The sequence below is a fragment of the Chlorocebus sabaeus genome, chromosome 11 (assembly GCF_047675955.1).
Source record: "Chlorocebus sabaeus isolate Y175 chromosome 11, mChlSab1.0.hap1, whole genome shotgun sequence".
Lineage (NCBI taxonomy): Eukaryota > Metazoa > Chordata > Mammalia > Primates > Cercopithecidae > Chlorocebus > Chlorocebus sabaeus.
The window spans coordinates 49,181,831-49,197,277 of NC_132914.1; the positions used below are offsets into that span (position 1 = coordinate 49,181,831).

The window sequence follows — 15,447 nt, forward strand, 5'->3', positions numbered from 1 at the left end:
GGATATAGGGAATAAGATATTCAGGCTTGGAGGAAGTTGTTGAGAAGTAAATAGGATATTGAGACCTCCTTGCTATGCAGATTAAATTTCTTAGCAAAAGCCTACGAGATAGAAATCAGGCCAAAAAAAAAAAAAAAAATCAGGACTCATTCTGGGCATATCAGATGCCAAATGTGGTTGTCGGCACAGTTTAATCCAAGATCCATGGGCTGATTTGAGTCCAACTTTAGTAATGACCAACTGAAAAATTAGAGTGTGATGGGGCCTACAGAGGGGCCTCAACTACTTAGGTCTGAAGTAGGCAAAGAAGCAGCAAGGCAGCTCCTGACAGCCTTTAAACCAGTTGTTCTAAAAACATTTAACTGAGTATTTGGCTGTTTTCCTCAGGAATCTTTTTAATTTTTCCCCTCAGCTGCAGGTGTACTCTCCCAGAGAATCCGAACAATCACACCCTCCAGTACTGGAAGGACCACAACATCGTGACAGCAGAAGTCCACTGGGCTAACTTGACTGTCAGTGTAAGTTTTGGAGCTGTCAGATGTCCTAGCATTATGACCACAGGTTGAGGAGGGACTTCTAAGTGAAAGGGAGGAGTGGCCCTTTGGCAAACTCTGGCATTTACTGAAATAAAGCTTTTTAAAAAATAATTCTTACTCATTTTCTTTTATCCTTTCAGAAGTTTTCTTGTACGTAAAAGGAGAAGATTACCCTTCTCTTTTCTCCCCCCACATCCTACCTAGTGACCCTGACCTAAGGGTAGGTGGGGATGAAACCATGCAGGACAGGGGGCAGATCCAGACATGTGGGGTTGAAGAATATATAAGTTTGGAGGTCCTCTGTGATAAGAACAATACAAGTTGCCAGGGTCCTTCCAGAGCCTTGGAAGTAGTATTTGTTAAGAACACTTCTGGTTCTATGTCTTAGGACTGTAAGTAGCCACCCTACTTGAAAGTGGCCTGTGCAAGAGAGGACCCCGCAACTGCATAAAGGTCAAGGGGATGCTGCTTGCAGCCTCTGCTCCCAGCAACCATGGATGACAATGAGTGGTGGACTCAGAAGGAAACAGCTATTTATTCGGTTGTGTCTGCCTTTCATCACCCGGAATGCTTGTTCCTCCAGGAATGCCAGGAGATGCATGGAGAGTTCATGGGATCTGCGTGTGGCCATCATGGACCCTACACTCCTGATGTCCTCTTTTGGTCCTGTATTCTCTTCTTCACCACCTTCATCCTCTCAAGCACCTTAAAGACGTTTAAGACGAGCCGTTATTTCCCAACCCGAGTAGGTAGCATGTTCATGCATTTCTTTCATGTTAGAATCAAATATAACAGAACCTTTTCTCAGCCTCTATGCTGCTTATGGGGTTGATTGGCCAGGTGGAGAACTCCAGATGTCCTGATGAGCCACACTGGCATTCTCTCCTAGTGTCTGGCAGCCTCTTTCGTAGATCTGTGGTTGGGAATGAAGGGTTAATACTTAAAATCTTTTTGGTCTGCAAGTGCCAGTTAAGGTTAAGGTGATAGTGATGGTTTTTAAAAAGTTATTAAGTCTTATTTCCAGAATGCTGTTACGTTTCATTTCCAGAATTCTGAGACACTTAACACACAATAGCTACAGCTGGCTCCTGAATACAGTAAATTGTGGTTGTGACCTTGGATACTTTAGGGGACCCAAAAATCTTCTCCCAGGGATGACTTTTTAAATAGCTTATGAAATCACTGACGACAATGACTGCAGCAACCAGCATGCTCCTGACTTGGTTTGTATTACTGTTTGAAACCTCAGCAACCTTTCCATGATGCAGATAGCATTGTTTGTATTATGAACAAAGCTTTTGCCAGTTTTGGCAGGGCAAGATTAGAGGCTGAGTGTGGAGTAGCTACGTGGGCCGTTTCTTTGAAAGGGAACTTGAGAAGGTGGAGAATGGCTACTGGGACCTCCTCACAGAAAGTTAACACTGAAAAGAATAAGTACATGAATTATTTACATCCTTCAGTCACATGGAAACATCTATAATAAATGACCATTACATTTGCCATATCAAAAATATAAAAGGAAGATGGGTGATCTACAGTGACCACAAAGTTTGTGCCACAGAAAGGCCCCCTAAAGGCCTGGATTACATGTACTTTTACCACAGTATACCAAGCTAAACCTCAAACATACGAATCAGTGAGAAGAAGCCACATACCTTTTTAATTTGCCAAAAAGTTAGAACAGTCAGATATGAAGAAATACATTGGGTATTTGTAGTTTATTTAAAGAACAAAATCATGCTGGGTGTGGTGGCTCACACCTGTAATTCCAGCACTTTCGGAGGCCCACGCGGGTGGATCACCTGAGGTCAGGAGTTTGGGATCAGCCTGGCCAACATGTTGAAACCCCATCTCTACTGAAAAAACAAAAGTTAGCTGGGCATGGTAGCACACACCTGTAATCCCAGCTACTCGGGAGGCTGAGGCATGAGAATCACTTGAACCTGGGAGGTGGAGGTTGTAGTGAGCTGAGATTGTACCACTGCACTCCAGCCTTTGTGACAGAGTGAGATTCTGTCTCAAAAATAAAAAAGTTAAAAAAAAAAAAAAGAGCACAATCATTTGATGCCTTCTGAAATAGAACTGAGAAGAAATTTGTATTAGTGATGATACACTATTGTAGATAGTTTTAATAAATGTTTAAGGAGAAGATAATATTAAAAAGAGTGTTCATTTTGCTGGCAAGAGATCTACCATCAGTACATCAAAAATGGGGATGTGCTCCCAGTCCTCTATTGGGGGATGGGTGGTAGTGGCCTTCAGAGAAACCTATTTATGTGGCCAGTGGTCTTGCCTTACCTGCAGTAAATGAAAAACCTTCTTCGTGTTTCATATAGAAAATCAGCTATTGGGCGGAGCATTATTTATGGCATCTTTTTTCATTGCACACAATAATTTCTGACCTATACATGTATAATACAGCATTTTCTTTTCTTCTTTTTTCTTTCATTTTTTTTACTCTTTGAGACAGAGTCTCACTCTGTTGCCAAGGCTGGAGTACAATGGTGCAATCTTGGCTCACTGCAACCTCTGCCTCCCGGGTTCAAGTGATTCTCCTGCCTCAGTCTCCCAAGCAGCTGGGATTACAGGCACGTACCATGCCTGGCTGATTTTGTATTTTTAGTAGAGACGGGATTTCTCCATGTTGGTTAGGCTGGTCTTGAACTCCAACCTCAGGTGATCCGCCTGCCTCAGCCTCCCAAAGTGCTGGGATTATAGGGGTGAGCTACCATGCCCAGCCAATACAACATTTTAAATAAAAGATATTTTTAATTTAAATCATACAAAAATTCATAATATGAGTTTGTGAATGTGTATGATAGTGTGAGACCAACTGTAAAGGTTTGCTTTTTGGTTTTTAAAGGCTAAGCAGTTGGTATTAAGCAAGTACATATTTTAATGAAACTGTAACTCAGGAACAGTTTAAAATATTAGTTTCCCACTTATATTTCAAAGCGTAAAAAGGGCCAAATTATCCCTTTAAGTGCTGTCAAGAATTCACTTGGGTTTGTGATATTTGGTGGTACAATGCCAGATGCCCACAGCAGCTTAATATTGTACTTTGCTAAAGGTAGGCAGATGAATTCTCTATTTCTCAGCAGTCATTTCCCCAAAAAGTATAATGTTTGTTTTTAGTTAAAATAGTATTGTTTTACCGTACCACATGATGACTCCCTGGAAGTTGTCATGCGAAGTGCCCCAAATTTGTATTTTCTCATTTCTGAGCTCTTTGCCTGCCTCCATTTCTACATTTTTCAGGGGCCAGAGGCTCATCTCTGCAATTTTTCCATGTATCGCCTCCTGATTTGACTTTACTGCTTATCTGCTGTGACTAGCAGTGTGATTTTGGACACTTTGAATTTTAGATGTGGCGAGGCACGGTGGCTCACATCTGTAATCCCAGCACTTTAAGAGAGGCTGAGGCAGGCGGATCACCGGAGGTCAGGAGTTCGAGACCAGCCTGGCTAACATGGCAAAACCCTTTCTCTACTAAAAATCCAAAAATTAGCTGGGCGTGGTGCCAGGTGCCTGTAATCCCAGCTACTTACTTGGGAGGCTGAGGCAGGAGAATCACCTGAACCCGGGAGGCAGAGGTTGCAGTGAGCCAAGATCACCCTACTGCACTCCAGCCTGAGCAAGAGAGCGAGACTCCGTCTCAAAAAAAAAAAAAAAAAAAAAAAGAATTTCAGATGCAAAGAAACTTTATGTGATGTTATAAAAGACAATTCTTTCCATTTTGGTTATTTCAGTATTTTAGTTGCAACCTGGGATTAAATTAGAGTTTCAAATGTGATGAAAAGTAGAACGATAGCATTCTATAATTTTCCTGCTGCTCTGCACCAAATTCCAGAGTCTCTGGAGTTTCTATTTCAAATTATTCAGTCGAATGAAACAGGATTTATTGCTGTTTGCTTAACATATATTTGTTTGGTTGAAAGGATTTTTCCAGAAACTGTAGGAAAATAAAGCAGAATCAGCTGGGTGAAATATAGCACAAACATTGGATTAGGATGTGGTGAGTTGTGAACAATCAGGATTCTGGTTATGACTGGGGCCCCTGTCTCATAGGAGCTTAATACCATGTGAGCCAGGAATGCAGTGTCCAAGGCCCATGGCCTGGAGACCTGGATGCTGGCTGTGGACCTTGGGCAAGTCCCTCATCCTCTCTGTGCCTCACCTCATCTGCACAATGTTGTGATGACACCTTCCGTCTCTTTCCAATTATGCTTCAAGGATACAATGAGATCTAATATGATGAACCAAGAGTATAAGGTGGTGTGCTATGGTGGGTCCTAGTTTAGCATGGTGTGCTATGGTGGGTCCTAGTTTAGCATGCTCCCTGCCTTTTCCTCTCTGACATTTTCTTTAATTTGGGAACAGATGGGATTGGCAGAAGGAGGGGAGTTCATGGTATAGTAATACTCTACTCAAGTATGCCTACTGGTGTTACCTTCTAATGTTGAGTTGGATTTCCTAAAGCAGCCCACTTTGTTACTGAAGTTGCTGACTCCTGTGGAAATCCCCATACTAAGCAGCCATACAAAATCCAGTCCCCATAGAATAGTGACTCCACACAGGCATCAAAAATGGATTGTCTTCAATTATGTTACAAAGCAAAGGCCTTTTTGGGGGATGGAGGATGATTGGGTGTTTGGATTGAAATGTAGACAAAGGGGCTGGGTGTGGTGGCTCATGGCTATAATCCCAGCACTTTGGGAGGCCAAGGTGGGTGGATTGCTTGAAGTCAGGAGTTCAAGACCAGTCTGGCCAACATGGTGAAACCCTATCTCTACTAAAAATACAAAAATTAGCCGGGCATAGTGGTGCATGACTGTAATCCCAGCTACTGGGTTGAGGCACGAGAATCGCTTGAGCCCAGGAGGTGGAGGTTGCAGTGATCTGAGATCGTGCCACTGCACTCCAGCCTGAGTGACAGAGTGAGACTCAGTCTCAAAATAAATAAATAAATAAATAAATAAATAAATAAATAAAGTAGACAAAGATAGCTAGCATGTGTATTTTGAGCAAAATACACATTTTATAATAAAATTTTATAAATAAACTTTGTAAAATCAATGGTATAAAATCAATATTTAAGATTATAGCTTATCTGTTACTTAATTTCATTAAATAGAAAAAGAAATTCAGCCCTTCTGATGCCTAAACATATTGTAGGAAAGTGTACTATGGCTGCCCTTTTTTCTGCCTCACAAAACAGAGGACTGTTTCTACAAGGCCAAGTTTTGTATAAATGCAATTTTTTTTTTTTTTTTGAGATGGAGTCTTGCTCTGTCGCCTGGCTGGAGTGTGGTGGTGTGATCTCACTGCAACCTCCGCCTCCTCCTGAGTAGCTGGGACTACAGGCACGCACCACCACACCCAGCTAATTTTTGTATTTTTAGTAGAGATGGAGTTTCACCATGTTGGCCAGGATGGTCTTGATCTCTTGACCTCGTGATCTGCCTGCCTCAGCCTCCCAAAGTGCTGGGATTACAAGCATGAGCCCAGCCAAGTGCTATTCTTTATTTCAGATTGAGAGTTGGGAAAAACTGGAGCAAATAATGGGTTTCTTTCTTGCTTAAAAATGTATTTATATATATGTCTTAATCTATACAAGGCAGTTTCCCCTGGAATAAAAGTCTAGAATGTACTGCTTAATTTTACACATGCGTGCAGACAATACTATCTGTGAGTGAAAAGTGGATTAATACGTGGATTGGGTCAACTGATTATTAGCCTGTTAGGAGTCCTCTGTGTGAGACATGGTGGTATAAATGTGAAGTTCTCACTGTATGCAGATGTTCATGTGAAAGATAGTACTTTCTTCCTGTAAATATCTTTTGATTTCCATTTGTATGGAATCCCAATGAATATATCTTTGGAACACATAATGTGTCAAAATTTGTATTTTGTTCATTGATCTAAAGGCCCATGTAACTAATCAGAAATCCAACTTGGCTCAGATTGGGAATTTTCTTTTAAAGGAAAAAAAGATACAGAAAAGACTACTGGAAGAATCATGTTCAAATGACATTTTACATCAATGTTTCTTCAATATTTTGGAGTTGACTCGGTTGTTTTCTCCTACCTACGATAGAATGTGCCTGCTGTTTCTCTGTCTCTCACTTTGGGCTTGCAGGAAGTACAATGGGAATAGCCTGAGCCTCTTGCTCCCTGTATAATTTATTTGCTTTACCTGAACTGCCTTACCTGCAGTTCATAGTGAGAACACCTGGGGTTGTACTCTGACTCCACCTTTAAGTGTGATAGGGCCAAGTTGCTTTACTTCTCTGGGCATTTTTCTTTAGAATGAATGGGTTAAACTAGATGAGCTCAGAAGTCCCTTCCTGCCCTAACATTCTCTTCTATTTTTATTTTCCTGTGGTTACTACTGTTAGGGTCAGACATGTGAAATGTGAGGGACCATTTAGAGATTTAGATGTTACATTTGTTTATTATTACAGAGTGTGCGCCCAAGTTTAGGACCTGTGTCATTTTTAGTGTCCCCACCCCATTTCTATTTCTGCTCCACTTGTCTTTACTTTCTTTGTAATCATCTCATTTTTTTCCCACTCTTGAAACTCACAACTTTCCAGTCCATGAGCTAGTTTGCTACCATCCCCCTCAAAAACAAATCTATTTAAAACACCCTCCTAGAAAAGCCTCCGAACCACCTTCAGCTAAATTTGTAACATTTATAGAATATTTTAAAATTTTAATTCAACTAGAGTTATGATCCCCAAACAAGTGCTGACGAAGCTATCACAGAAAGGATGTCTTTTTCACCTTGTAGGTATCATTGTTGCTAAATCACATCAGTACAGGCCTTCTGTGGGGAGATAGCAGGGACCAGGGGCAGGACCAGGGGATGGGAGTAGATACAATTGTGATTCTATCCTTTCCTTTAGGTAAAAAATCCTAGGTTATGAAACAAGGTTCAGGGCCAAGCAGAGTGGCCCACACCTATAATCCCAGCACTTTGGGAAGTTGAGGCGGGCAGATCGCTTGAGCCCAGGAATTTGAGACCAGCCTGGGCAACATGGCACAACCCTATCTCTACCAAGTACAAAAAAAAAAAAAAATTAGCCAGGCGTGGTGGTGTGCGTGTATAGTCCCAGTTACTCAGGAAGGCTGAGGTGAAAGGATCACTTGAGGCCAGGGAGGTCAAAGCTGCAGCGAGCTGTGATGACACAGTGAGTTATTGCACCCCAGCCTGGGCAACAGAGTGACACCTGTCTCAAAAAAAAAAAACAAAAGAAAAACAAAGTTCTGCACTCTTAGGTTGGTAATATAAGATGACCTGCACGGTGTCACAGAGATTTCCCACTCAGTAAATCACTCTGAAAGAGTTTGCATAAGATTCTGTAGACTTGCAGTATTTGATGTGGGTAGTCCATAGCTACATGTGGCAAATGGCCACTTGAACTTAGGCTTGCCAAATTGAGACTGTACTGTACACAAAAAATATATACCAGATCTTGAAAGATTGGTACCAAAAAAGAATATAAAACGTTTCATCAATATTTTATATTGATTACATACTGAAATGACAACATTTTAGATATATCTATTAAATAAAATGATAATTTGATAAATATTATAGTTATTTTCACTTATTTTTATATTTTTTATGTGACTACTAAACAATTTTAAAATTAGACATATGGCTAACATACTTTTTTTTTGAGACGAAGTCTCACTCTGTCGCCCAGGCTGGAGTACAGTGGCACAATCTCGGCTCACTCCAACCTCCACCTCCTTGGGTTCAAGTGATTCTCCTGCCTCAGCCTCCGTGTAGCTGGGATTACAAGTGTGCACCACCATGCCTGGCTAATTTTTGTATTTTTAATAGTGACGGAGTTTCACCGTGTTGGCCAGGCTGGTCTTGAACTCCTGACCTCAAGTGATCCACCCACCTCAGCCTCCCAAAGTGCTGGGATTATAGGCGTGAGCCACCGTGCCTGGCCTGGCTAATGTAATTCTACTGGACATGCTACTCTACACTTACATGGTATGGGGTAGGCAGTGAAATACCATAGGTAGAAGGTAATTCAGTGAAGCATCCAAATAGACAGAAACAACACAAATATTTTTGCTGGAGGCGGAAGCACTGTGTGGCACAGAACACCTCCCAGAAAGCAGAAAATTTTTCTGCCTGAAAACCAATGTATGTGTAAGACCCCAATTAAAAACAAAAGCAAATAAGGCCCAAACTGTCTTCCCTCAGCTTTGCCTGGGAGCTGCTACCTTTGCACTTATTTTTCTAGCATCTTCTAGGTGCCAAGGATATTAGCCACATGAGGGAGACGAGCATATGTGTTTCATTTTAGGCATCATTCTTTTGTGGTTCCCCCTACCCCAGGTATTGTTGAGTCTGTCCAAAGCTGGGTGAAATACCATGCAAGTCTTGCTGCTCTCAGTGTGCTGCTTCTCTCGGCCTTGGTGGAGGCTGAGCCTGTTGCTGGTACCCACCAGCCCAGTAGGTTTTAATGCTGCTTCCTGAAAGAGATTGTATTTGTTTCGTTTTTCACTAGTCACAGTTGTTGTTTAAACTACATCCAATTTGGGGGAAGAATACTTGCCTCTGATGGAAAGAGAGATAGGGGATTTATTGCTTCAAGTGTTTTAAATTAAAGCTATTCTCACAAAAAAAAAAAAAGAAAGAAAGAAAGAAAAAGAAAAGAAAGGGAACTCAAATCAGGAGGAAATGGTGGTTTTTCCTGTAAGTGAGGTTTCAGCCAGGCACATTTTCAATACAGGGTACATAAATGGGACGAGGACTCAGTTAATTAGATATTTTGTGTACAACCATATATGATAGAACACAGACTTCAGTGAGCCTACATGGCAGTCATGAGAGGTACATATTAAATAAGTTCTGGGTCTTTGTTTCCTATTAGGACAAATAGTTAACAAGTGGCTATTCTGTACTGACTACTTGCTTAGGCCTGGGTTAAGTGCTAGGGGGATGCAACAGAAATTTAGAAGATAGTATCTGTCATCAGATAGGAAGGAAAAACACATGAAACAATCAGGTGCCATATGCGACAGTAGTAAACAGTTGGATGCCCAACTGAGATGTATGTGCTGTAGGAGTTCAGAAGAGAAAAGGGCCACTGGGCCCCAGGATGGTCAAGTGGGCTTCATGTTGGGGATGGGGAGGCAGTGGATACTCAGAGAATTTATATTACATTCAGAGAAGAACTAACAAAACCATGGAGGAGGAACTGGAAACCTTGGGCTTCAAAGCAAAGTGAAGTCAGGCTAAGGTACCAGTGATATTATGTGTGGCTAAGATATATTTTGCTCTCACTCTTTTGGAAGCTTAGATTAAGGCAGGCACGGGTCATTTGCCAGGCACTGTATTTTATTAAAGCCACACTATAAAGTGAGGCAGTCCTTTTAAGATGGATCCTAAATTGGATGGGAATCTCCAACAAAATAGAGATATGTGCCATGGTGGAAAATAAAGCAGTAAAGAAGTACAGGAAGTTCTGGGGGGAGGGAGGTGGCCGATTTTAAGTAGGATCATCAGAGAAGAGCTCAAGGAGGTGATATTTGAGTTGAACCTAAAAGACGTGAGGGAGCTACCCAAGAGGTTACCTGGAGGAAAGGCATTTTAGGTAGAGGCATGAGCAAGTACAAAGACCCCGAGGTGGGAGTGAGCCTGGCATGTTTAAGGAAACAGCAAGGTGGTCTGTGTGTCTGGAGCAGAGTGGGCAAGCAGGAGAGCAATAGGAGCTGAGGTGGGAGATGTGATGATGCCAGTTGTGTGGCCCTCAGGCCAAGAAGGCTTTTTGGCCCAGAAGCCATTTCAGGGTTTTGATAGAGGAGTGACATGACCCAACTTACGTTTCAAATGATTACTCCAGTGGCTGCATTTAAAAAACACTGGAGGGCAAAGGCAGAAGCAAGTCAGGAGGCTGCTACCATTACCCAAACAGGAGCTGATGGTGACTTGGACCTGGGTGGGAGCAGTGGCGGTGGTAAGAAGCGATCAGACTTGGGATATGTTCTGAAAGGAGAGCCAATAGGACTTGCAAATAGACTGGATATTGGGTATGAGGGAGAAGTGGAGTTGATGCGGCTGCTGAGGTTTTTGGCTAGCACTGAAGACCTTGGCTGGTCCCAGAAAATCCAAGTTCTCAGAACTACAGTCCCAACTTTGTCCTAAATGCCCCAAACATAACTCTTCAGAGGCTGGTCTGGGTTATGTTAGCATTTGTCAGGAGGGTTCATTTTCCCTCATCATATCCACACTTTATGGGCATTAATTGGGCGATTAACATATTCCTGTTGTTTAAATTTGCTTGCATTAATTCAACCGTAAGATGAAAACATTCTTCTGAGGATTTTTAAGCCTTTTACAATACTAACCTCTTTTCTACTGTATTTGACCTGCCAAAACATGTTTTCACTTCTTTCTCATGCCAGGTACGCTCCATGGTGAGTGACTTTGCTGTTTTCCTCACTATCTTCACAATGGTGATTATTGATTTTTTTATTGGAGTCCCATCACCAAAGCTTCAAGTTCCCAGTGTGTTCAAGGTAAACAGATCTCAGAGTGCTTGGTGCACTCATGTAATTTCATACATTCTGATGCCAAGTAAATTTCAAAGGCCTTTTCATATTCTAATCATGAGTTTTACAGTCCTCTAAATCTGAACCTTGCTCCTCATACCTTGTCATTTAGAAAAGCAAACTTCAAACTTGGTCAAATTCAAGTCAGAAAAGCCAGAGAACAGAAAAACCAAGGTTGTTTAATGAATGAAAAGTATTATTATTATTAATACCACTTATTGTTCTTAATATATTTATATTTAAACAATGGAATGTGCACATTTACATAAATATATTCAAGACACTGTGGAAACATGGGTCTCTGGAACAAGCCTTGCTAACAGCACTTTCATTGAGCATCAGCTGTATAAGGGCACTGGGAAGGATGAAAAAGGTAAAGGACTTGGCCTGAACCTTCAAGGATGGTGCCCCTTCCTTGAAGGAGGAGAATGGAACTAAGAGGAGCATCATCAGGAGTCTGGGGCCCCTGCCAGAGTAATCATGACATCTCTTTCGAAATCATCTCAATCTGATTTCATTGTTTGTATAACTTTCTCTAATATATGGTATTTTTCAAGAACCTGTACAAAAAGTCAAACAAATATCAATACCTGGGGACTCCAAATCGATTTCAGTTTGGGAGCACTAAGTAGACAAAGAAGATGGAAAAGCTGAGCTCAGTTCCATAGATCCCCATAGGGTGGAGAGGAGAGAAAATCTGTACGTACTCAGTACCTTGAGAAGAATTATGAAGTAGGAAAATGGGAGAAGTTGGTGAGGAGAAGGCCGACAGGAATAAAGGCAGTCCCTGACTTCTAAATGCTCCCTTCAGTTGTCCCTTTCCTTTCTCTTTTTTCTCTCTACCCGTGAAGTAGGCCGGTTGAAATGCCTTCTTCCATATTGTCTGAAAATTTTTAATTTTGTTGAATTTGCTGAAATGCCACCAGTTGGAAGTTTATGGACTAACCAATCCCTCTTGTAAGTATAATACCTTCTAGAATATGGCATTCTCACCTTTGTGTGAATGAGCACAATCAGCTTTCTCTCTAATACCTAGCTGAGGTCAGTGCTTCAGGAGGAATGGATTTTGTGTAAAAATAGGTAATTTGGGAACATTAAGCAGTCTTCGGAAAGGTTCCCTAAGGGATAGGCCTAAGACAGTCAGAAGGCACTGAATTTCTGGGACATCTGTGAAGAAGGCCTCTGGGAGGTAGGACAGGGGAGAAAGGGAAATGGGAGAATGTCAAAGAATATGTTGCTCATGACAGACTCCATTTTCAGGAGGCAGAGAAGAAGTTTTCTTCTTTTTGTCCCTCCCTGTTGTACCACATGACACTTAACTCCCAAGACCCAATCTGAGGGCTAGTACTATTACTAGGGTCTAACGTCGTTAAGGGTTTATTTAATAAGTTTTTATGTTGGTCTGAGAACTTAACTACCACTTAGAACATTGTTACTAAGGAAACATAGATTCTGTAAACTTTTAGAAGCTAACCCATTCATAATTTTGGACTTGGTGGTGTTAGTAAAGCATCTTTGAATCCTAGAGCCATACTAATAAGGAACCAAATCAAATATAACAGTCTACGCTTTGTTTCTTGAGTTTGGGTCAACTCTGGGCCAGTTGGTATCCCTGGCCTTTTATCCTGTAGCACCACTTGCCAAAAAAGGGTGAACTTGTCTTCCTCAGAGTACACTGCAGGGGTAGGGTAAGGATCTAGGTGAGTTTAGATATGTTGTGAACACCCCAATAAGATTTATAAACAGTTGTATTACAGGGGAATTAGAGAGGATCCTAGGTCAAACAAACCCCCAACTTTAGCCGTCTTAGGCTCCTTCTCAGGTCTCTGATGGCTGGACCCCTGTTTCACTACTGATGGGAGAAGACCGTTGGAGCAATCCAGTCCTATCAAAGCCCAAGAGATGCCATGCAGATGGCTCCACTTTGCCTTTGTTTATGCTGTAGACACACATTATATGGCTCTGGAGAAAAGTAGTAGGAGAATAGTCTAAGTTATTTATATTTGTCTTTGGAAGTCATTAAATTTTTTTGACAACAGATATAGTTGTTAATTGTATTTTAATTGGATTAACGTTGAGATACAGTTATTTTCTCTCTACACAGAGGTTTGGAAAGTAAGTGGAAGGAAGTGCAAGATTAATGAATATTTCACAAGAAATTGATAATTGAAGATTGACTGTTTCAAAGGGGATTTGGAACTATTACTGAGCAAAAGGGGCTTGCTGCCCAATGTGCTAGAAGCCAATACTATGATATTGGGGTTTTGAGAGAAGAAAAGTTTTTTATTTCGAGTTTACTAACAAGGAGACAGGAATTCAGCTCAAATCTGTCTCTCTGCACTGGCTTTACTGCAATAATTAGAAAAGGTTTAGGGGTGGATTCTGGGATGGTAGGTTATTGGTAGAAGGAAAGGGGAGGTCTGGAAAGTCCTCAGGCATTCTTAGTTATCTCTTCATGCTACCTTGGGCCCCATGTGCCAAGGGAGTTTCAGCAAGTTGTTTCTTTTCTTATCTACCACTCTGCAAACCCAACAATTTCTGTTAGTCGTTGGCGTCTTTAACTCTGGGGAATGGTTTCAGAACAAGGTCATAGATTTCCTAAGGTGTTGCTGTATTTCATGCCTTTTTTTTTTTAAGAACCCTCACTCAAGAATAAAAAGAAATATGGATATTGTGATCCAGTTTGATATGTTTTACCCTAATAACTATAACTTAAAATACCAAAATAATATATTTTTTTCCCCTTAGCCAACAAGGGATGATCGCGGATGGATTATTAATCCCATTGGTCCCAATCCCTGGTGGACTGTGATAGCTGCAATTATCCCAGCTCTTCTCTGCACTATCTTGATATTCATGGATCAGCAGATCACAGCTGTCATTATTAACAGGAAGGAACATAAGCTCAAGGTAAAAAGAGGTTCTGACCTAGAAGGCTGCTATTGGCAATCTGTTACATTTTTTTTTTTTTTTTAAATTGTAGGGTAAGCACATCCAGACCAGAAACTATAGAATCTCATAGAAGAGGTTCATAAGAGGTTTCCATTCTTTATTAACAAAGATTGCTTTGGAGATGAGACTAGAGTGGAGCATGGTGGTATGGTATGAAAGCAACGTGGACTCCATTACTGTCCTCTCACACCTGTGGGGAAGGTGATTGGGTAGAGTTCCTGGTGATCCCTATATAGCTATATGCTTTGGGTCAAGCAGCTGTACAGCTTGTCTTCCTGAGGTTCAGGTGGGGGCCTGGGCCACTGTTTCCTAGAGGCAGGTATTCTCCCATTGGTGTCTGTTACTATAGTTTCTAGGCTGAAACTGGAACCCTAGGATCCTAGGGAAGTAACAGAGCAGGCAAGCAACATCCAAATCTGTCAAGGATCTGGGTATGTGGTAGGAAGCCAATAAGGACATTTATCTCTAACTCCTATAGTTTCTACCATCTAGAATGGTCAAGATGTGGCATGGTATCTGATTACTCTTCCAGAGAATAATGGATCTTTGAATGTGTAAGACTCAGAGTAAGCTAGAGGCACTTGGAAAAAGAATCACTATTGGCATATATAGGACAGGCTAAGATTCCCCTTTTTCTTCTTTGTTTCCTCCTAACCAGGAGGGGCTACAAGACTCCTCTTGGATCCCTGAACCCCTTCCTTCTTATCCATACACCCCTTCCTGCTTTGGGCCTGAGACCCCTAGCTCACTGTTCTATGCCCGACTACAGCTAGCCTACTGATGTGTTTCCCCACAGAAAGGCTGTGGCTACCACCTGGACCTACTGATGGTGGCCATCATGCTGGGTGTCTGCTCCATCATGGGCCTGCCCTGGTTTGTAGCTGCAACCGTCTTGTCCATCACACATGTGAACAGCCTCAAGCTAGAATCTGAATGCTCTGCTCCTGGAGAACAGCCCAAATTCCTGGGCATCCGAGAACAAAGAGTGACAGGCCTTATGATCTTTGTGCTGATGGGCTGCTCAGTCTTCATGACGGCTATCTTAAAGGTAATCATCCCTTCACTTATTCGGCAAATATCAAGGGCCTGATTTGTGCCAGGAATCCTGCCAGGTGCTGGAAATACAGTGGTGCCAAACAGATATACCTACAAATCCCTGCCCTGAAAGAGTTTATTCTAGAGGGGTAAGGCAGATAATATGTAGTTAAGAAAACAAACATGATAACTACAGAATGTGAGAGTGATATAAAGGAAATGCACAGTGCTTTCTGGCACTATAGAGAATTCAGAGGGGTCTATTTTAGTTAGGGTGGTCAGAGAAGACTACTCTGAGGAGATGGTATTTAAGATGAGGTGTAGGCCAGGCACGGTGGCTCAC

General features: G+C 41.7%; 1 protein-coding gene across 3 annotated transcripts in view; it reads left to right on the top strand.

Moving 5' to 3' along the window:
* The window catches only part of SLC4A8 (solute carrier family 4 member 8), an 89,305-nt gene that overhangs the window by 48,061 nt on the left and 25,797 nt on the right, over nt 1-15,447 (top strand). For all 3 annotated transcript variants that reach the window (XM_037997100.2, XM_008003288.3, XM_037997101.2), the window contains 5 exons: nt 413-518; nt 1,120-1,281; nt 10,971-11,084; nt 13,866-14,027; nt 14,866-15,117. In XM_037997100.2, the coding sequence (XP_037853028.2) occupies nt 413-518; nt 1,120-1,281; nt 10,971-11,084; nt 13,866-14,027; nt 14,866-15,117 (796 nt within the window). The remainder of the gene's footprint in view (nt 1-412; nt 519-1,119; nt 1,282-10,970; nt 11,085-13,865; nt 14,028-14,865; nt 15,118-15,447) is intronic.